Genomic DNA, 23258 nt, shown 5'->3' on the forward strand with positions numbered 1-23258 from the left:
GTGATGCAGGTTTCCAGTGTGTATGTAGTCCGGGAAAGGCTATCCGAGTTCTTGCCCAACTGTGATCTTAGTGTTGGGGAGAAGGAGAGGGCTTATGATTTGTCAATTGGGAAGAGTGCCTCCAATGTTCCACTGGCAGGAGACACAACCTCCCTTCGTACACACAGCCGCTCTCTGGTAACAGAGGCTTCTGTCAGGGAGAAGGGAAAGAGCAAGGTAAACATAGCCTGAAAACAAAACCTAGTATTCCCTACAAGGGGGTGGGAAATGAGCTCAGAGTCTGGTTTAGGCAGGGTGAGAAGAAGACAATGAAAATTAATTGTATACAAATAAAATAATACATTTGCACCCTCAATTCGCTATGCACACAGCCTGAACAAATAACTGCTGAGTCTTACATGTCCATCGTTACCATAGAAGGTTTCCAGAGGTTTCAACAACCTCACAACTCATTTTTGAGTAGGGTTACATTTTATACATACACACATTTGATTTCATCTGTATGTTTGCATTGTATCATGTATCTCAACATATAATTAATCAGTCAGGTTCCTACCTCTTAATGAAACTGAAACCTCTACAATTCACCTATCTATGGTTCCACACACTGGAACCATGTGACCTGTGACTAGGGCTGGGTATGACTGTTGATAATTGATACCACAGCGATACTTGTGAATGAAAAGCTATCAGCCTAATTAGGAGACACGTTTCTATAAATGACTACAGCATATTTCTCTACTATATATAACTGTTAATGTTAACATTCAGTTTTCTAGAAATGATAGTTCATAATGTAAACAATCATTGTGAATGGCAAGCAGTATCAGTTCATTGCAAAACCAACATGTTGGCAACATCAAAAGAAATTAACTAAACACTCATTATACCAACCCACCAAATGCTGTTCTCAAATAATTAACACTTTATAGTTTCATTAAATATTTATCAGTAGATTTTCCAAGTCAGTCCCTTTTCAAATCCACTAGAAGAACCACTCTTCACATCGGCATAAATAAGATCGACCGCAAAGCACATATTCAAAGGAAAATACATAATTTATTAAGCTGGTTCTGACCATTTGCTGACTAGCAACCTAGCATATGAAGCTATTTTTATTTTCTATTTTTAATGGAGTTCAAAGCACTGTGGAGCACAGTGCTTACTCCACAAGAAATGCACTGAGGCTACAAAACATTGCTTCCAGCAAACTTCTAGGAGTACAATGAAGGCAGAACAGCATCACTGATTTGTTGTAACTGAATAAACTGTAGGCATATGTGACCCAGAGGGTCAGAGGGGAACAGGGCACACTGGGTCTGAAAGCCTCGGAGAGGGCTGGGGTACAGAGGCAAAAGTCTCAGAGAGCATAGCAAGATGTTGCTTTGCGCTCCGAGACTGCTGACGGGATGGCATGAGAAAACCTCTCTCTTAAACACGGTGAAGTGAAAGTGAAAGGAGAAGATATGTCTGGGTAACATTTATTTACGAGAAATGCCAATCTACAAGTTTGACAAAAATCAACAAATGTCCTATCCAGCCTCCCTCTGGCTCTAAACGCCACACCTGTATTTCTGCAATGAATCAACCAATTTTACTGAATACGTTGCACTTTGAATTATATATAAGGGCTATGCAAATTAGATTCTTTCTTGTGTTCTACTTCAAGTCGCTGCAGCGATTATAATGCCCTGTTACATCATGATAAGACGTTTTTATAGAGCTGAAAACCTCTTTGACAGAAAAGGTAATAATAAGATGTGAATATTGAGTACAAAGAGAAAATGGATCCACAAGTCATCACTGGGCAAAGTGTGGGACTCGGGGGAGGGCAGGGGTTCTTCCTCCTGCCTGCTGGAGAGACAAGAGGTGTGAGGGGCTGAAGCAAGGTGTCTGCCAGCAGAGACCTGGAGGCTGCCTGCCCTGATTGGACAGAAGGAGAGCCATTAAGCAAATGATAATAGAGGTGTCAGATAAATGACTTTCATTAATTAAGCTAAAACAAAGAGCAGCCCAGTGGGAGGCACCAATTCATTTTAGCAGCTACCAAATATGAATAAATGATGGCTTATATAAAATAAAATAAAATTAAATGTGATTCGAGCATTTTCACACGCCAACACAGACCTGCTGCTCCTACCTTCCCTTCAAGTCATGAGCTGGTTGTTGGCCCGAATACTGACTGCATATTTTAAAAACGGTATAAAAATACTATAGCTATGAATAGAAAACTGCTTTGCCAGCTTAACTGTGGTGCAAAACCTTTCCAACAAGTATTAAACTTCAGGAAACATACTTTGAGCCAAACTGCAGCCCTAAAACTTTGTGAATGAACAAAATGGAGAAAAATGATGGTTCGAAATGAGTCAGTGTGAGCAATCTCACACCTACACAGGTATATTTAGCACCCACAAGGTCAGTGAATGTTGCTGGCAAGATACAGCAGATGTCTATTTTTTTTCCCCCAACGCATTGTCAGTTGGTCAAACATTAGAGATGGAACCAATCTGATCCAATATTGTTATCGGATTTCTATATAAGCTACTGATTCAAGTACTGATCATATAAATATGCAATAATAGTGGAAAATGTCCCTCTGGCCGTGCAAGCAAGCTAGTTAGCCACTTTTGCATCTTTAGCACAGAGGTCGAGTGGCTGCTCCAGGCCTAGGACAGGAGATAAACAACACATTACTTTTATTTGCATTTTCACAGTAAGGGTCCTCCGGCTTTCAACTGGGCAAACACAGCCAGCCTGCCGTGTCCTATCACAGTGACGGCCTTTTGCCTCATTAAAACAGGCAGCGACAGTCACTTGCGGTGCTCTTAAAAAAAAAAGAGATTAATTCAAACACTCAACTAGTGTGCTTTTTATAAACTGACATGGCCTGCCATTTGTTTGGTCACAGTCAATGACAGTCTTTCGGGTCTTTAAGCAGACCATCAGAGTCACATACGCTGCTCTCAATAACCTATTAAACATTTACTTGTAGAGGGGATGGATGGATCTACTGGACCCGAATATTTGACTATTCTCTTATTCCTTTGCTTGGTATTCAGTTTTTGATTTTGGTATTCAGATTGTTCATTTTTTCATTTTTATTCAATATCAAATAAAAATACAAACAACAATAGTGTAGAATATCAGAATCCTTAAAGACAAAACAAATCCGAAAGACATGGCATCCATCTCAGGCGAGTACGGAGAAATGTCTGACTGAGTGCTCCCTTGGTCATCATGTCATGAAGACAAGTCAAGCCAGAGCCCTGGTCACCGTGGCTTACATAAGAACGTAACCCATTGGGGGGCTCGGGGCCAAAAGGACTGAGCAGAAGCCTCCGCAGGCTGCATCAGGCACAGGCTTGCAGCAGAGCACTGCTGGAGAGGCGGTGTGTAATGTGCAGTGACATCAGCCTCAAGGTTCGAGATAGATCTACATTTGCATACAGAAAGATTAGGAGAGGAGAAGCTGGTCGCAGACAGGGGTGTGTGTGTGTGCAACGTCCACAAGAAACAGCAATCATGGCTTCAATCGTGACACATTTTGTTAGAAAATACATGTCTCTGTGTGAGCTTTAATGACAAAAGCCTTTCCTGCACACCAAGTAAGAGGTTAAAGCCCTCATCTACTCAAGGCAATAATCAATATAATTTTGGTCGGGATAATCGTGGCATGACATTTTCACATCGTCCCATGCCTACCTCAAACTACACTCCCCAGCCAGGAAGGGGGAGAGAGAGAACAAGCCAACTTCCCACCACTTTTCATCAAAGTCCAAGCCTCTCGTGTCAAAAAAGAAACTCTTACCAAAGAAAATAAAGAGTTGCTGGCTGTGTGTATTGGGCTAGGTGCTCTCACGTCCGAGATAAATTAATAGTGCGACACCAAGACTTGCTTGTGATTTGTAAAACACTGAATGGAAAGTAATTGGGTCAATCTCCTACCAGTGCAAGTTCTGCTCTTTGTCCACGCAGTTACTTGATAGTCGTGTCACAAGCCAGCTCAGGAGCTAATTGACGTAATATAATGAGGCAAGACTTTTTCTATACGTATAATGACTGAACAGCTACTGTGTTCCAGTGGGATTATGAAAATACACAAAAAAGGGCCACTTTGTCACAGCTATGCACCTTGGTTTATTTGTTTCTCCTGCGGGAGAGAACTAGTTTTACTCGTTTTATCTGCAAAGTTAAACACACGAGATGTCGCAATTGCAAATTAAGCTAATATGCATGTCTTTGGAAAACCTTTGAAAAGTTCCAGCCGGCTAACCCACTGCACCCTTAAGTATCAGTACAACCAAATTACATAAAATATGTTTTCTTACTATCCACAGGTGGCATACAGTTGCAGTTTTATTTGCCAATGTTTGAGATCTTCACCACATAGACTTCTACGACCGCCCGAATAAGATGGAGATCTACATTTTTACTTTTGCCGTTATGCATCATTATACTGAAAGAATCAGAAGTCCAGATGTGTCACTAAAACATAGGAAGTGTTTTAGCTCCTACACGAATATGAATGAAGCCACTCTCCCACTACCAGGAACACATTAAATATACATAAACCTCACTCTGGCTCTTCTTGTTAATCACATGACATGCACTTTACTTTGCTGATCAAAAGAGACTGCTGGGTACTTGATGTGTCTGTGACTGGAGTTGACTGGAGTTCTCCAATACCCAGTGCAGATGCTAAAGCAGATGCTATTTACCATTAATAGCACTCCCTTTAATCTATTCGGCCTGACCACCAATTTAGACTGACTTTAGATTAATTATTATTAGGTCATGCCCTGAATGTATGACTAGTCTTTCATGAACCTTCTCCAGGTTAACATTAAGTAACAATATACAGGCCTATGAGAATTCAAGGTATGACCCATACATATCTCATTGTTTCATTCTATTCCTGCCACCGCACTTTAAATCATCCATGTTAGACTATGCTACGTCAAGTAATGTATCATCAAATGAAACGCATTTAGAGCCTTAGGAAAGGCTAAATATGGAAAGGAGAGCTGCTCTGCTATTAACAACAACTTCTCTACAGCAAATTAAAGACCAGGTCCCCACGGTCATTATAATTTCAACATGTAAGACCTTAGTGTACAAGGAAACGAGAAGTCCACCAGATGTGTGAGAGAAAAGGATGACCATAAACACGATATTTTGGAGCTTCTTTCATTCAATTAAACACAGGTGAAAATAAGTTTAAAGTTAAATTGGTGGAGACGTTGGATAAGACAATGTTCTGCTTTCTGCACTTTCCAGATGGTTAAACTAAATTGTTATCATCCCACTATGGGGATGACTGAAACAAACAGAGTGATGTGTCGATGTGATAAATTAGAAATGTAGAGAAAAGTTAAGACACCCTTCATCTGTTGACCCACTTTCTTTTTTAATTCAGTGCCCAGTAAATGGACACTACATATGCACAACTCTAAGCCTTATTAATGGAATGCAAAGCAGATATGGGAATTATGAGACTAGTCAGTAGACTGAAACATAAACTATAAAGTATTTATAACCATTAATCTACACACCATAGTAAATAATATAGACTGTCAGATCTGAATGTGTGTGAGGCTTTTAAAGCAGACAAAAAAAGGAAGAAAAAAAAAAGAGTAGGCTGGGTGTGGGCTGCTAGGTTCAGGCTGAGCCATTTTGCCTGGTTAATGTGTAATTTGCAGTTAAATCTCATACGTCTCTATGCTGCAAACACATGCCAAGATAAACAGCTTGAGCAAGGCTGGATCCAAACACTTCCTGACTGATATGAGCAGGCAAGTGGTGTTGTTTCACGGCTGCAACAGTACAGCCTGCTACCATCTTAGGCCTGGACGGAATAGCAAAGCAAACACAGTTTAAGGATACTAGAAGCATAGGCTGTAACTGTGTCACTTTTTTCAGTGCGTTTCCAGTGCGTTTTTTTTAGTAAGTATATTATGAAGACCTGTTTTCCATCTTTGCACCAAATGGACAGATGTGCTGAAAAGATGACCGTTTTCCATCCTGTATACAATTAACCAACACGCATAAAAGCACTCCAGGAGAGACCAAAATTGCCAGTGTGCTCAGGGTTGGAAGCTTGAAAAAAAAAAATAGTAACTAGTCATTACACTACCTCTGCCACTGTATGAAAGATCAACATGTACTCCAGGCAAACTGCCTGTTTTAGGTCTTTGCGTATCTGAAGAATCATTCTGTAGCCGACTGTCCTTGTGCAAACCCAAACATTTACTCCCTTCTAACCCAAATTAATCTGACACACCCTGTAAGCCGCTGATCTTAGTTCTGTCAAGCGTTTTTGCTCCTTTCGATGGTGCACTTTGGTCCAACATTGCAGCACTGACACACAATTGCTCACATGGAAATGCAGAAGTCCAAAAAAACTGTTCAACGGCGCTAACTGATGATCAGCAGTGGTTAGCAGAGTAGCTGCAGAGAGCAAGTACACTGAAACTATAATAAAAACTGGCATAAACAGAAAGTACATCTACTTTAGACATCTTAAGAGACATGCCCTAATTCTCACTTCTGCTCAAAAAGTGAATTATCCCTCCTGGCAACGCAGCGTAAAAAGGTTCCTGCATGTGTGTCAAATTTGGAAAGTAGACTGATGCCTGAGAGAAAATGTGTTAAAAGAGTGATGCCTTAACCTTGGACTGTAACATGTGATGCATGTGATTAACCATGTGATTAACTGAGGCTAACACAGATAGCCAGCCGATTCAACACAGCGTATGCATTATTAAGACAAGCGGTGGCCCTGCATGTGAGAGCTCAGCTTACCTTTCACCTGAACCGCAGGAGACACCGCATCCAGAAGTCTTTGTTGGAGCAGCCTGACTCACCTGCAGAGATAAAAAGTAAGAGTAAGGTTTCACTTAAACTCACACAGTGCAAACAGACAAACGGCCTCACTGCTGGTGTCTCTCCTTCCCATGCTCCTCCTGATCACACCACTGTGTTGAGGAGGGTGGAGCTCCACCTCACCCAGTCTCGCTCCTAAGGGACCAGCTAACGTCTCTCTGGGCCAAATGCACAGTCTGTTTGCCACCTGCACACACACACACACCACTCTCTGCCGGTTACAACTAGTCTCCAGCTTACATAGATTTGGAGTTAGACAACTTGAACAGTCTATCCTTCATCCAATCCAGTAAAAAAGGTCATTGAAAGTAACAGCATAACTGATAGCACCCTCAATGCTTGTTAAAGGAAAGAAACAGGATTCTGTTCAGTGCGTGTTTACTGAGTCAACAGAAACACTGCGGCAGTCACAGCTCAAACACAAACAGAGACACTTACATCTACACTCACATTCACGAAGGACTTCTACTCTTACCCTAACACTTCACACTCTAATAGGATGTGAAATCAGGAAGACTGAAGGAATCTCACGGTATTATGTACATTTTGAATCCACCACTTCTCATTTTAATCTGAATTTTGACTCATTCCAATTGGTTGCACTTGACATGTAGTATATTGTTAACAGTTTCAAAATGCTTGTTTTCAACACCCCATTCTGGTCTTACTTTGTTTCCCCTTGAAAAGCCTCTTAATCTTGCCCGTGCAAAGAACAATGCATTCTCAAACAGCTGGGATGAGTGATAAGCCACAAATCTAAAAACCAAAGCAAAAACAACATGGACATAAATTCACACAGCGGCGAGTGCACACGCACACACACATTAATATTAATACATTAACATGATTCCTAACCGACGCATCCACAAATAAAATATTGTAATCACTCAACCCCAAGCAATTCAGGCGTGAGGTGATGGTGACCTTGGCCTTTGAACAACGAAACTGAATTACTTAATCCTTGAGCCCAAATGGATGTTAGGGCCAAATCGGACACTTCTTAAGGCATTCCTGAAAGATCACAAGAATGGGAGTGGTGTGAGGTCACACTGACCTTGACCTTAGCCCTTCAAAAATGTATTCAGGTCATCCTTGAGTGCAGGTGGACATTTGTACAATATCTGAAGAAATCCCCGGTCCCGGCGACAGGCATAAAGAAACCTTGGCATGGATCTCGGCCAATAACACTCCAGTTAATGGCCTTACAGCCGGCCAACAAGTGTAAAATGGGTTGGGCGGCAGAGACTGACTCTGTGCCTTTAAATCCTTTCGCTGAGCAAGAAGGAAGCACTTGAGTATGTCTAACCTAAATAAGAAGTGAACTGAGAGAGAATCCCTGAGCTGACAGTGCTTGAGGGGAAAAGACAAAGGGGGGAGGCAGGGTAGAGGAGATGTAAGGCAAACACAAACAGCAAGTAGTGGAAAACAGAAAGACATTGAGAATATGGAAGGAAGGGAAGAGGTTTCAGATTGGCTGAAAGGGGCATGGCTACTTGGCATGATGCGATACGAAAATTTCATGTCATGATAATCCTGGCCAAAATAATCCTTCCCTACCATGATAGCAAGCTAGACTGTCATCATCCTGCTGATAAAATTCACCACAATCAATTTATTTGGTGTTTTTTATCCCACTACGTTCCCATCATCAAAATAAACAAAACAGCCCTTGTTTCTCTTATTCGTAAAAATAACAAAATAAAACGCATTTGTTTTGGATTTACCTTCATCACTTCAAAATGGATTTTGATAACATTGACTGTCGGACATACAGAAACTACTCCAGCTGTATAATCTGATATATGACACTATTACTTACTGCAGAGGCTTGTGGGTTTTCCAAAGCCTTTAACTTTGAAATGGTAATGATAGCTTTATATGACTGAGCCAACGGAAATACAGTGAGGGAATGATTAGCCACTCTAGCCGTGCAACTGAAAACTATATGGTTATGGACGGATGAAACACTGCCACGTGCTAACATGCTCTTCATGTCTCTTTGCAAGCATGCAAGTAACATTTATATCCAAACACTGTGAGCTCGCCAACTTTCCCAGCAGAAATTAAAGTCTGACTCATAGAGGGTTGCAGTGATATATCCAGTTTCACAATATACAACAGTAGGAACTTTCATGGTTATCATAGCGTAAACATTTGCTTATTACCGTTTTTGCAAAAAAATAAATAAATAAAATAAAAACCCACATGCACATTTGCTTTCCTACTGAGCTACCTCGTCAGACTCTGTAACCGGTGCAAATAAACGTTTTAACATCGACCATAAAATGCGTTATTGAAATTACTTTCCACATAATGGCTCCATATGTGCATTGTCTGTCCACTTGGTTAATTTCAATATAAAGACACACACTGATCCCGATCTGACCATAGAAACACACAGTGGCGTGGCTGACAGAATTGTGTGTGATAAGATAAGGATAAAGGTGCAGACAGGATCAGTTTGTCCACTATTGCGCACCTACAGTCAACTATTTTGATAAATATTTACAGCACTTGAGTCGTGATGGCATTCTCTCAGTTATTATCAGAAATATTGTAAACCAAACAATCAATCAATTTATGGAGAAAATAACAAGCATATTAACCTATAATGAAAATAACTAGCCTAGCAGTTGCAGCTGGATACAAATCAGTTAAAAAAAACAAATGCAGTAAAACTGCTACCTGTCCAACATGCTTCAATGAAAACCAAAATCATCAAGCCACTGAGGGCTGGATTCAAAAGTACAAAATTTAAATCATGGGCTGATCCAACAATACTCATAATGAAGTGTGTTTGTCCGCCGCATGCCAGTATGCTCTCCCGACAACGTCTGGGCATGCTCCTGATGAGTTGGCGGATGGTGTCCGAGGGCGGATCTCCTCCCAGACCACAATCAGGGCATCAGTTGCACAATGTCCAATAGGTGCTCAATTGGATTTAGGTCTTGGGAACGTGGGGTCCAGTCAGTGACATCAATGCCTTTGTCATCCAAGATCCTCATGCCACCCTCTTGGAGCCTGTTTCTGACAGTGTGGTCAGAAACATGCACACCAGTAGCCACATTTGTCACATTTTGCTTTACCAAGTTAGGAAAGCGATGTTTAAGTCAAGCCTGACATTGCCTTACAAATAAAAGAATGATCCTTGAAAAAGTCAGAGATCGGTGCATTACAAGTGCCCTTAGGTACCCTGGGGTTATTTGACCAGTGAAGCCATGGCACCCAGACAAACAGATCATATACTTAATCATTCCCCCTGCATGAATGCAGAAAGATCCCAAGCCTAAGGTGACAGCGACACAAAGTGAGCACTCACTGCTCATAATGACAGCAGATTAGACTTTACAGGGATGGCATTAGGTCTAAGGGCACTTACCACTAAGTGCACTCAAATGCTTTTCATACTAATTACAGCTCATCATATACACTCCTACCCTGGGGCCAGTTGTCTTTGCCTTTAGGTTTAAAACACTATAATACCAGTAAGCTCATCTATAGGCTCCAGCAACATGGGACCTACAGTCAATAGCATCTAAACGGGCCCTATGCTCCAGTGCTTGAGAACTTAAGACTGTGCTCTTAATTATGATGGTGATGATACAGAATAGACTATGAAGAGATTATGAACCGTAATGTTAAAGTAAACAAAAAAGCAGAGCAGTGTCTTTTACATTTAACAGCTTAAGATACACTTCTAGTGACTACTACTTTCATATCAGATTTTTTTAAAGTCTTGCCTGAGCCTTCTTGTGCTCTGACAAAGTCCAACTATAAAAATAGATTTTGTTGTAAACATAACCACTAATTCACATTAGCATTGTACTCGATGTAGAACCCAACACTCTGTATAATTATTACCCAAATATGAACCGTGAATGGCAATTCATTGTCATAACTTAACAGTGGCTGTGGGCGGCCAAGTTATTAAATAGGCTGTGGGCACCAGGTTGTTCATTAAATGTTTCAAATCTGCAGCACAATTGCAAAGCAGGCTGGTACGATATAAAATCTGCAAGGAGAGAACAGAGCTCTCTTAGGTATGGCATGGTTCTACTGAGCCTTACGTAAGTACAAGAACAAGAATATTCAAGAATATTAAAGGGAAAGTTCCAGCTCAATTTACATTATAGGCCTAACATCCACCAGTTAATTTAAAAAAAACAATATTTCGATCCCTGTATAGTGTCTATAGACAAACAAATTCAAAGCATATGGGTATTCCTCTGCACATTTGTTGACATTTCTTGTATTTGAATTACTGAAGTCATAGCTAAAAGACCACACTCCATAGTGTCAAGCGAAGACTTAAGTGTCACAAGAATCCTTTTATGTAATCTCACACACTGTCACTTTCTCTCCTCACCTGAATACTGCTAGCAACACACACACACACACACACACACACACACACACACACACACACACACACACACACACACACACACACACACACACACACACACACACACACACACACACACACACACACACACAGTAATAACAATATATAATAAACATACAACAACCTGCTGTAAACTCAACACAGACACTGCAGTTTATCCCTGGAAACTGCAGATTATCAGCATTTGACATAGGGGTGTCCACAGTGCTGGATCAAGGACTGGACTAAGTCCCTGTGCAAAGCCAGCCACTCAGAATAAAACAAATGTAGATTGTGACATGTGCCTTTGTCCATTCTTACTGCAGATAAATAGCAATATTGTAGTGTATCTATTCCATCTACATTCCATCAAAAACATGCCAGCATGAATCATTTACAAACACAAGCCTTAAATAAAACCAAGCTTTTCATTTCTGTGACTTCCCGTGTTAAGATTTGCAACACTATGTTGTCAGATTCCTGCCTAAGTTTTGCAACTGCTACAAAGTAAAAATACAGAGTTCAAAGTAAAGTTGGCAGCATTTACAGAAGCAGCAGCTCCATACATTAAGGTAGAGATAAGTCAGAGGTGGATATCGATTGCAGAGGCGCTAGCTACCATGAGAACACCGCCACTGCCTCTGTAAAAAAAAAAAAAGGAGCTGTCGATCTATGGTGCAAAACCTTTTCTATAAATACACTCACTAGCCACCCGGCAGCCTAGATACACGTCAAGCGGTCAGGAGGTTAGTCGCAAACCCTAAATGTGTCTGTGTGTGATTGATATAGTAAGCAAGAGACAGAATGAGGAAGAGAATATGCTTTTTTCTGTTGAAAGAAGAGACGCAAAAAAGACGAGACATTCTGTGAAACAATTAAAACTGAGGAGAAAAAAGATGATTAGTTATCAAGCATTATAATTATGCAAACATTGCCAGCACCGTGCAATCTGCACAAAAATCTCATGATGGGGAGAAAAAAAGTTTCCGGTAACATAATAAACTGTTGCATCCGAGATCTTAAATAGGACCCGTTTGTCTTTGTCGCACTTTTGTAATGAGAAAAAAGGAGGCTGCTTCCCCAGATGAATGTGGTAACACAAAAGACTACAGTCTACAGACATTACGGGGTGTTATAATGACAGTGTCATCATAAAGAACGGCAAATATAATAGCAGTTAAAATTGGGACATTGCAAATCACAGTTGTAACAAAATGACCAATGATGTAATATGGCCTTTATCGTACAATATCTACAAAGAGTATATACTGCTACGTTAGGCAGTATAATGCATGTGACCTTGTGTGCTCTCTGGTTTAATTTAATGATGCAGCCAAGTCATAACCTGGAAAAACGTCAGCGTTGTCGTATTGTGTTGCCACAGATGAGGTTTCTCTGTGGTGGGGGTGGGGGCATTCTGTGAGAAAGGGACCTGCTTTTAGACATAAAAGGCCAACTTACAGCTGTTACGGAACTTTGGACAAAAATAAAAAAAACCTCTGCAAGACCACGGGAGGAGAAGTGAATCTTGGCACAATCAAGGCTGCTATAAGTGCGTTTTTGCTCTCTAGTGGCTGGGTCAGATTCAATATGGAGCAGTATTAGCCTAGATTCCCCCACTAGGTGTCGGGGAAAGCATTTATATCTCAGGGGAACAGGAACTGCACTGAACCATTTATCAAACTCTGGTGTAGGACAATTCCATTGCTAAGAGCAGTGAGATTCAAACTTATAGTTTATAGGCCCCAGTGTCTTTTGGACAATTACTAGGAAGACACTTCATCACAATACTGACAATCAAATGGTTTTTTTTTTCCAAGACTTGAAAGAGAGAGAGACACCATCTTTTAGACAGAAAAAATGGCCTGCCTACAGATTGCCTTAGTATATTCCTTCGACCTTGGTATTTTGCAATTCATGGAAAAGCTCCACTTATCACTGGCATTTGAAATTAATTGTCATCAGCAGATCCATCTCTTCATTTCGCTACCACTTCTGATGCATTGCTGTGGCAATGCATGTCGGTGGTGACACACAACGAGCACAAGGTTGAATATCGAAGATGCAGCAGAATTTATACAATGGCATGACAACGACAACTCAGGACAGTTTGACAGCTTAAATTCAACAAAAGAATGATCCAATAATTATAGTAATTTAAGCAAATGAACGATACTTACATGATTATTCCTCTATTTTTATATCAGGCTCTATTTTTCACTTCTCAACCATGACAGCGAGCTCGACAGCTTTTCATGCGACGATGTTCACGATTATCCCGATAATGGATATTCACCACGATTAACTTGTTCTAAGTGATTTGTTATCGCGATCCGGGATACAATCGTATATCCTCCCATCTCTAGGCAGGATGCCAGGACGCCCTTGTGTGGCTTCTCCTATAGAGATGATGGACAGTTTGGACTTGGACACGGTATTTTCAGATTATTCGTCACAGCACAGAATGGAAGTTGGGACATCTGTTGCTGTATCTATGCTAGAAAAAGCTAGCTGTGACTAAAAAAAATAGCACGAACCACCCACAGAAACAGCTCTTCACATTCTCACCAGTCACCACCCTTTTCTCTTCCCTTCATTCACTGCTACTCTCTCCCCATTTGTCATTCATGGCAGAGCAAAGCCGCCGTTCTAGTTGACGAGCTTAGGGGCCAACACCATTAAATATCGCCACCTGATTAGGTAGACGGTCACATGACGTGGTATGACCAGACTTTGGGTGTTAAGAAATCAGCACAGCACACTCCCAATTATTACAAAATCCAAGTTGCGACACATTTAAAGCAACACACATTTGATCAAAACCAGATATGCAAACAGGAGCAGTCTGTTGTTATTGATCACATGGCCTATTTCCAATGGCAACACACTAAGAGGCACCTTCAAATGTCTGATATGTTTCCATCCCTGCTATTGACAACACTTGCAGCCTGACATTGTGCGGTCATTCAATATCGGATCAATTTTTGTCCAGTGCCAGTGTGACAGAATATCCTAATACAAGGCCTTCGTTGTTCTGCATAACCCACTCTGAAAGATGGAGTCAATTGAAACTACAGACCGATTACGGAAACAGTGAAACAACAGAGCTTGACAGACTTGACAGAGCTTTGACAAAAAGAGACAGTAGGGAACCAGAAGCAGACTGTTAAACTGCCTTTTTTCTCACTCAGCTGCAATTTCCCAAATATCACCCGACAGTTCACTTCTAGCACCGTGGTAATCATTTTCTCTCGTGCTTGGATGGCCTTCTCCTGAGCTTATGTTTTTTTTTCAGTACTTTGAGTGACATATTCCAGTACCCTTTTAACTATTAACTAAATTGCACTTCTGTGCTGTTCGCATCTCGAGCAAAGCCCAACTCCACATAATACAACACGATTAAAGATGATGAGCTTTTCAATCTTTATCTGTGCTGGAAATAGAAAGAGCTGGATGAGGTGAAGTGGCACTAAAATCTCCACATTTAGTCATTATCACAAGTGTAGTCCGACCCATAGCAGATGCTTGACCCTGGATGTTTTATCAAAGTCAATATTTGTGAGTTGTTTAAAAAAACTGATTAGTATATATTAGGATGGCTCTCTTAAATTAACTTTTTCAAGTTGTGACTAAGATTTGTACATTTTGCATTTGAAAATAATTTCCCTTAGCACTATAGAGTAGACAAGCTATGTAATGTACATACTGTTTTCCTCAACCATATTTGGGGATCTCTGTACTACAATTTTTCCTTACTTATCGACTGACATATCCGCTGGTACCTATGTGTCTGCGAAAATACAATATCGACCAATGTATCGGTCTGGTCGCAACACTCAATTTCTAGCTCGCTGTCATGGGGGAAAGTGAAAATAGAGCCCGATAAATACAGGATACAAAAATATTTTTTTAAATGTATTCATTCTTTATTTACGCAGGGCGACTCATGATCATATCATTTAAGATTATTTGATTGTTTTTCACTGAAAAGGATGTTCTCTTAAAAAAAACATAATTTTGTCTTCTCTGTGATGCAATAAAAATATGATATTCTTAACATTATGTTTCATGAAATGTTCATATCGTCCCACGCATACTAATACATTACATTCTCAATGCAAAGGCTGTGTATGCTTCGTTTCATATAATCTATCACAAGAAACTCAACATCACCTTGTGCTCTCCATATGAATGGAGAAAGGTCTCTGCAGAGGAGATTGTGTACAGTCACAATGTGCTAGTGGAATATATGTCACAGGTTTACTGCCTTGGCATTGCACCAGAAACAGTGGAATTGAACTGTTGTTGAAGATTTCTCGGCCTACACATACCGGCATTTGACATTTAAATGTCTACAAGCTTCACAAGGCTGCCTTTGAGCCATCCACACGCTGCATTGTGTCTTGGCGTTACATACTGCATGCTACACGTCGCGCCCTACATGACATTACGACGATATAACGTCATATAACGATTAGTAACGTTAGCGTAAATGAATCGCCATGTTCCGGTGATTGCTCTGCCACACGCGTTGTTACATCGGGGTAATATTATCCATTTCGATTGGTCCAATTCACCGCTACGCTTTGAAGCACGGAGGTAAAAAAGCGACAACTGAAGAGTATGACAGAGGTGGCAGTTACTCGCCCCTTGCTCGCTTTTTCCACATCCACCCGAGACATCGGCTCGGTTCACGGTTGCCATGCAAACAAGTGACAGCAAAGCCGCAGCCGCATGGGGCAACGGTCCGCTAACGGGCTGATGCTGGCTCCTTTTATACGGCTAGCTTGGAACATTTTTGCCGCGACTCGGGCAGCTCGGGCACGCCGCACAAAACACAAGATAGCGTGACTCCCACCACTAACCGAATTCCTCCCAATATTGCGACATTACGACACTCAAAACTACCGCCCCGGGAGGAAAAACAAAACAAAATTGACGTTAGTTCTTACCAGTTAACGCTATCCGAGCTCCGCTAGCTAGCGTAAGTTAGCACATACAACACACGTTATCTGAACAAATACAGTTTACGTTCGCTAAAAAAGACCCGTTTCTCCTTCGAGGCGTTGGCGTTAACGTAGCGCGAGAGCAGTTAAACGTTAACCGATTTTAAACTTACTTTGTGTCCCCCCGCGTGGCGCTCGTACAGTTGTTTTCCGAGCTTCCTTCACGGTCCGGCGTCATAGCACGGGACTGTGCGAGGTGGATGCGGGGAGAAAGGGACAGCAGGCGGGCTGTGGCGGACGGTTGGAGTCGGCTGGAGGAGAAGTTTCAACATGGAGAGTGTGGAGAGGACTGGATCCTCCTGCTGCGGTTCATCTGGTTGCTGCCGCTGCTTGTTGCACGGGGCGCCGTGGCGACACCTGTGGCGACAGCGGCGTACAACACCTGCTGCTCGGTACTGTCGATGGAGATGGAAGAGACCACGTGACCCTACAACTACACAGTTTTATTACATAATTTAAAATCAATTGTTTTTAAATTAATTAATTAATTAATTTTATAGCTTGTCAAGATTATTATTTTCAAAAAAAATGCACAAAATTATTATAAAGTGTATTTGACAGTGGTGCATAACATTTATATATACCGTATATATTGCACAATGTGAAAATACTCCATTAGAAGTTAAATTGGCACCTGTCATTGTTATATATATTTATATTGGATAATTATTTTTGATTAAATGTTTACATGTAAGTAAGTAACATTTTAATGCTGCAGTTGTTGTAGTATTTTTTGTATTTTCCATACTGAACAGTTTAATCTACTTTATAACAACGCATCAATTATATAAGATGATATGAAAAATTGTAATGTGTAAAATAATTTCTGACTTTACCTGATAAATGTAGTTGAATAAGAGGATAATATTTTTTCTGAAAGTAAAAAAAAAAAAATAGTATGAAATGGGAGAAAATGTGTTTACTTGAATATATATCAATCTCAAAATTATATTTAAATACAGAACTTAACTATTTGCACTTGGTTACTTAATTTTTCATTAACACAACAAATATGTAAGCCCTATTGTTCACAGAGAAATAGCTAAGCATTTGCATTTTGTAATATCAAGTCTGAAAGTCTTCATGCTGCTACTTTCTTGACATAAAGAAGGTCAATGAAAGGTCATGTGCTCTTCTACTTAATTGGTGGCGGTTTTCAAAGACAGCTAAAATAAACAAAATTATTACCGCCTCATATCCTGGTTCAATCCATTATGATGGATTTACTGGCACATATTGAGCTCTATTAAATTAAATTTGGATCACCCAGTTATCTTTTGTCCTAATTTAATTTTCTATTCACAGGTTGGATTGCTGTCATAAGCAGCTCCATCTCCCCTTAAACCCTTTGTTGCAACAGACAGCATAGCAGACTATGAGGCATTCAAATGCCACATCTACTTTTAGATTCAACTTGTGGATCGGACAGACATCATACAAGGATGAGTGAGAAATACGCGAGAAATGAAAAATAAATGACACACAGCACAGATAATGTCATATTTGGAGTGACATGAGCTTGTAGATGTGTAATATTATTAAAAAAATAACAACATTATGATGAGAGTAAAATGAGAGGGTTGGGCTGCTCTCGCTCACACTGATTCAAACCACACACTACATAGTCATACACAAATGTGGGGTAAAACTACAACAACATCTTTAATCCCATTTTATTTTACAGATTGAAGGGTACACAGATATAAAATCCTTCCTCCTTTTTTACTTTTATTTGCATTGTACCAGCAAGCAGGTATAGGGTTAAAAAAAACACCCTACAACTTTTCTGACTATTCTAGTTTTCATTAAGTGCTTTCGATCATCAAGAAAATTATGATACAATAAAATTAAAACATGGACTTGAACATATAAAGGTTAACCACACAATTTCAATTACCTTCCTAAAAAAACACCTGCCTGATGGAAAAGTCTGGCCTTTAGAAGCTGAAAATAAAGCTCCTGATTTTAACACCACAAGTAATGTCCATAGATAGACCAGATAAACAGCAGGAAGTGACATAACATGGTTTTTTCTTTGAGGAATGTACAATGTCGAGAAGGAGGACATAAACAAAACTAAAACAATGGGTGTGACCCTCTTCAAAGTACACACTGATGCAATGTGGATTTTTCTACCAGCACCCTCCCTTAGCAAAATGTTCAGGTTTCATTGTTTTGAGTTCCTGAGCTTTTTTTGTTTTGTTTAATGCAATCCATCTCTTTAATCGAAAGAGAAAAAATCTAAAGTAAAATTGTAACAATTAAATGCGGAGCAAATACCAAAATGTCATTAAAACAGTTACACAAAGCACTGGCCAATATGTAATCAATGATATTGATTTTTAAAAACTTCTCTATATTTTTTTAAAAAGTGGACAGTGTATAGAAAGACGAATGCATCCAGTGCATTATTCACTACAGTGCATACACATATAAAACAAACAAAACTCCTTCATTAAAAAGGCATTGCACGGTTTAAATTGGCTTAAGATGTGCAAAAAAGAATTGACTGGAAGATCTGACACTAGTTCAATAAAATATAAGGTTCCTGTAAGAAGGCAAAATCATAACAGTCCCTAACTGTCCCTGTTTGTCTTTTTCAGTTTAAGACAAATGTAATAGAGTGCCACCTACTGGCACTCAAGCATACAGGTTTAAAAAAAGGCACATAATAATCATACCAGCAATTCTTTGTACAAGAAAGGTTAAATTAATTACACGTTTTCTTTGTCTGTATTAATACCTATACAGCATCCAACATATCATACCTGAGAAAAAATTAAGTCATATACAGTAGTAAACAAGCAGAAATCAAAACAACTGAGCAATACAAAAACCTGCAGTTATGAGAGAAGGAGAGAGAGAAAGAGATTCTATATTTCACACAAAATGTACATATAATCCAAATATTTTTGGTCAGTGATTATGTCCCATATTGTATTGCAATATACAGCTCCCTCCCTTATCGAACATTCAAAATTATCAACAAATAAATACCACAAAATGGAGGTTTAAAATCTAGAAAACTACCAAGATTCTTAACAAAAGCGTGACAGTCATAAAAAAATAAATATAGCACAATTTGTTAAAAAGCGTTCCTTTTGCAAATGTCTGCTCAGTTTCTTGCTAAGAGTAAAAGGGAAAAAGTAGAAGCCCTGAGTGTTTCCTCAGGCCTATGCATTGTGGTACCGGTTTTTGGGGAAACCTTTCTTTGGTTCTACGTTCTCGTAAATAGAGAGTGCGGCCGTATTTTGGTAGATTAGATCCACGTTGGTTCCAGTTCTTGATCTGATGATGTCCATGGCACACTGGTTTAAGAACACAAACTGGTCCTGCAGGGAAATCAAATATAAAAAGCTCACTAAGCTGCAGTGTACTTCATTTACTCTTCACATAATTCAAACTGCGGGAGGCGACTTTAAACGAAAAAAACCTGTGTCCCACCTCTGTCTGCACCATGAGGGGCCGGTGCATGCGCAGATCGTGGACGATGCCGTACACGTCCACAATGTTGTCCCTTTCGATCTGGAAGATCAAGCGGTCGATGGCTATGAAGGTACCTGTGCGTCCAACACCGGCACTGAGGGACAGAAAGACAGAATGTCAGCTTCTCTTCATTTCTGTTATATAGAACTACAGGGAAACGTGTGCATGTGAGCTCTGTCTGACCTGCAGTGGACCATAGTAGGAGAGTTTCTGGAGTATTGGTCCATGTGCTCTCTGACCAAGTGTCTGAAGCTGATGAGGAGCTCTGTGGTTTGTGGCACACCATGATCTGGCCAGGCCGTGAAATGGAAGTGACGCACTGAGCGGGTCTCTGCTGTTTTTACCTTAAGGACGGACATACACATCTTTAAAATTGCAATTTACTGGTTTCATGTTTTAATGCTATGTGCCTTCCTATCAGACTCATTCGATTTGAGTGTTCAGCAGAGGGTTGTTAGTTCACTCATAGTGTTGATGTAGCTGCAGGACGAATTAAGCACTGATGGGTGATGTCGTCTACTGACACACACTGTTGATTTTTACTGGCCTAAAAATATATATTTTCTTCTGTCATTGGCATACGTTGCATCTTGCCACTTACATTTTTAATGTCAAAGTCCCTGATGGTCCAGTCTTCAAGTGGTATTTCAGAGGTTGTTGTCACAGTGATGTTTTCAAAGTACTTGATGCCATAATCCCAGTATTGCTCGCATTTCACCTGGAAAAGGAAGACAATTGTTCAGTTGCAACAGACGGCAAATACTCTGAATTCATATTCTGATTTGGAAACACCGGTATTTACAATACAGATACATTTTAAGGGGAATTTCTTTGATATTTGTGTCAATCTGCTGTATTGCTTGTTTGAGTTCTTACTTAAAAAGACACTTTTTTTATGCATTAACCTGTTTGTGTTTTTGCTTCAATCCATATCAAATGTTTAAGAATACATATACTGTGTTTGATATGTATTATACTTTTGATATAATTAGTTCATGGAATATGCTACTGATTAAATCACAAGGTGTGTGCGCTCATGTAAACATGCACGTTGCTGCAAGACGTTGCGTTTGCGTTCGTACTCACTCGTCCCTGTTCATTACAGCGTGTCAGCATGACCAGCGTCTGTACGTTCTTCTCCCAGATCATCCTCCAGAAATCGCTGACTGTGGTGGGCAGAGGACCCTGAGCTGCGATAAACTCCTTCCTGGAGTTGTAACCCTGTCAAATGAACCATCCGCCCAGACAAAGAAAGTATATCCATCCCGGTCAGTTTTCTAGTTCTCAAATGTTTCAGACATCACCGTGGATGGAGGTGGAATAGTTTAAATAGCATGGCATTAAGCAAAAGGAATGAACAGTTATGTTGTTCAGCAGGGTGTTTTACTGATACCGAAGCAATGACTGAGGCAGAGAGCTGTGTAAAAGAGGGTCAGTACGCACCGGCATGTAGTTAGCATTGATGTAGTCATCATATGGACTCCCATGGATAATAGAGAGTTTCACCCTAGAGGAGTCATCTAGGAGGCGAGAAAAGAGGGCAAATGAAATGGAAAAAAGGGCTACGTGTAAAATGGAAGGGCCACACAGATGACGATGACTGATAGGCGATGATGTCGTTCAAAGAATGAGGCGTGTTATTGTTGGAGGCAGCGGAGGTGGATTTGTTAAGGTGACTCACAGGGAAGCACGTTGTTGTAGCGGTTCTTGGGCTTGTTCTCCAACATCAGAGCACTTGATTTTGATAAAGCTGTGCCAACAAGCTTCAGGTCCTTTTTTAAAAAAACAAAAAAACGTGTGATTGATGATTGGATGGCTTAATGCCCCAAATCTGGTGCATGTGTAGAACTAAAAAAAGAGCAATTAGTAGGGATGCACTGATATTTGTAGTTATCACATTTACACATACATTTATATTGTTCTAATTGTTAAATTAGAAGAGCAGATTGATATCTCATCGCTTTCAATATTTTTTCACCAATAACTGGCTAAATTATCCACCAGGTGCCCTTGAATATTTAGCTCATGTTTCACCTCAAATTCTTCAGCAAAGCCACAGTTGGAGTCTGCTTTCTGCTTCTTGTAGTAAGCCTCATAGTCCTCCACCCTCACAGCCACGCTTCTGCTCAAACGGAGACCAGAGGTCAGACAAGAGTCATGAGTTTGGTTCAGAAAACCACTGCCTCTTTACTTTGTGTTATAATTTCAAACACTTGATAGAGCTCATCATATTCTATGAGAATACTTACATTTTGGCTCTAAAGAAAGAAAGGAGGAAAAAAGCGATATTGACCAACTGTTAGAGAAACAATTGTTGTCAATTTATTTTAGACTTACAATGACGTTGTCAAAAATGAAAATTTTACCTCATGGAATGAATCTGGATGTCCGACGTTTCTTTGTTGGATATCCTAAAGTGCAGAATACGGAGATTAGTCCTGTGCACACCTACACTAGTAATTTTCCTCAGTGATGACTATGACAAACCTTTTCCAGTAGATAATGAAGCCCATGAGGATGATGAAGAGAATGAAAAAAATCCCCAGCGTTACTCCGACAGCAACACCAATGACAACTAAAGCATTGCCAAAGATTACGAAAGGAAGACAAAGAATGAGGCCGGTGAGCATTTCCTCACATTATTGGAGCATTTCATGGCAAAAAAAAAAGAAAATGTTGGTTCTGAATGTGATACCTGGGTTCTGTGGGAGATTAACTTCAATAAAGAAGTTTGTAATAGACAACAGAGACACTTCAGTGTTCACAAGGCTGCGTTGCAGAGTCAGATTGGTGAACAGCACAATGGCACATCTGCAGGATGCAACAAATCGGTTAATGACAATGTTTTATCTAGTTGTTGTTCCTAATCTCTAAATCTCCAATCTTAAAATATATCTTGATAATTCCATCTTCAAGAAGATACTACTTTATATGATATGCTTCTGCACACCTGCTCACAGAAAATATTGTTTGTGTTCTTACCGGTATTTTCCATTGGCCTCGAAAGCACCATTAGTGTACCCCTCCCATGTCGATTCGTCTCCTACGACTATGGACAGAGAGCTCTCTCCACTGCGGTAGTTGAAGTTGCTCTTTGCGACTGTTGCCAGGTAAACTGAAACATCGTTTGCCTTCCACTGATTGTAAGTGTTCCCCACGTACTTCACTGACACGTTAGAAGTTTCACCTGGAAGGACAGGAATGACAAAAAAAAATGTTTTGTTGTTTTGTGACATAATCACAACGCTGTCTGATATTAAGGAGAGAAAAAGTCACCCACTAGGGAGCGTATCTGTCACCAGCACCCCAACGTGCGTGATTGGTCCATTGCTGCCGTTCAGCAGGCTGTTGTCAATCTGAAGGGTGAACTGGTTGTATTCCTTGCTGCTGACAGTCACCAGTGACCCATGGTTCTCTGGAATGGGTGGCTCTTTGGAGGAAAAAGAAAAAGACAAAAGATTAGTTTTTACTCAAAAACATGGAGTATTTACATCAAACAG

The 23258-nt window shown here is 40.2% G+C and overlaps 2 protein-coding genes across 7 annotated transcripts in view; both read right to left on the bottom strand.

Moving 5' to 3' along the window:
- Positions 1 to 16587, bottom strand: part of osbpl5 (oxysterol binding protein-like 5) — a 37407-nt gene extending 20820 nt beyond the window's left edge. The window contains exons 1-2 of one of the 2 annotated variants that reach the window (XM_084018065.1): positions 16386 to 16587; positions 6802 to 6863 (exon numbers count right to left, since the gene is read on the bottom strand). The gene's annotated coding sequence lies outside the window, so the exon portion shown is untranslated. The remainder of the gene's footprint in view (positions 1 to 6801; positions 6864 to 16385) is intronic. The other variant, XM_084018066.1, reaches the window with a different exon arrangement.
- Positions 16588 to 17910: 1323 nt separating this feature from the next.
- Positions 17911 to 23258, bottom strand: part of LOC311017993 (receptor-type tyrosine-protein phosphatase beta) — a 37189-nt gene continuing 31841 nt past the window's right edge. For 4 of the 5 annotated variants that reach the window (XM_084016708.1, XM_084016706.1, XM_084016707.1 and 1 more), the window contains 13 exons: positions 23039 to 23188; positions 22741 to 22945; positions 22454 to 22569; positions 22246 to 22333; positions 22125 to 22169; positions 21793 to 21880; positions 21440 to 21530; positions 21202 to 21278; positions 20845 to 20979; positions 20360 to 20476; positions 19942 to 20102; positions 19717 to 19852; positions 17911 to 19604 (listed from right to left, as the gene is read on the bottom strand). In XM_084016708.1, the coding sequence (XP_083872834.1) occupies positions 19446 to 19604; positions 19717 to 19852; positions 19942 to 20102; positions 20360 to 20476; positions 20845 to 20979; positions 21202 to 21278; positions 21440 to 21530; positions 21793 to 21880; positions 22125 to 22169; positions 22246 to 22333; positions 22454 to 22569; positions 22741 to 22945; positions 23039 to 23188 (1568 nt within the window). In that variant the 3' untranslated portion in view covers positions 17911 to 19445. Of the gene's footprint in view, positions 19605 to 19716; positions 19853 to 19941; positions 20103 to 20359; positions 20477 to 20844; positions 20980 to 21201; positions 21279 to 21439; positions 21531 to 21792; positions 21881 to 22007; positions 22055 to 22124; positions 22170 to 22245; positions 22334 to 22453; positions 22570 to 22740; positions 22946 to 23038; positions 23189 to 23258 lie in introns of those variants that run through there. The other variant, XM_084016710.1, reaches the window with a different exon arrangement.

The sequence above is a fragment of the Eutrigla gurnardus genome (assembly GCF_963514095.1).
Source record: "Eutrigla gurnardus genome assembly, chromosome: 9".
NCBI lineage: Eukaryota > Metazoa > Chordata > Actinopteri > Perciformes > Triglidae > Eutrigla > Eutrigla gurnardus.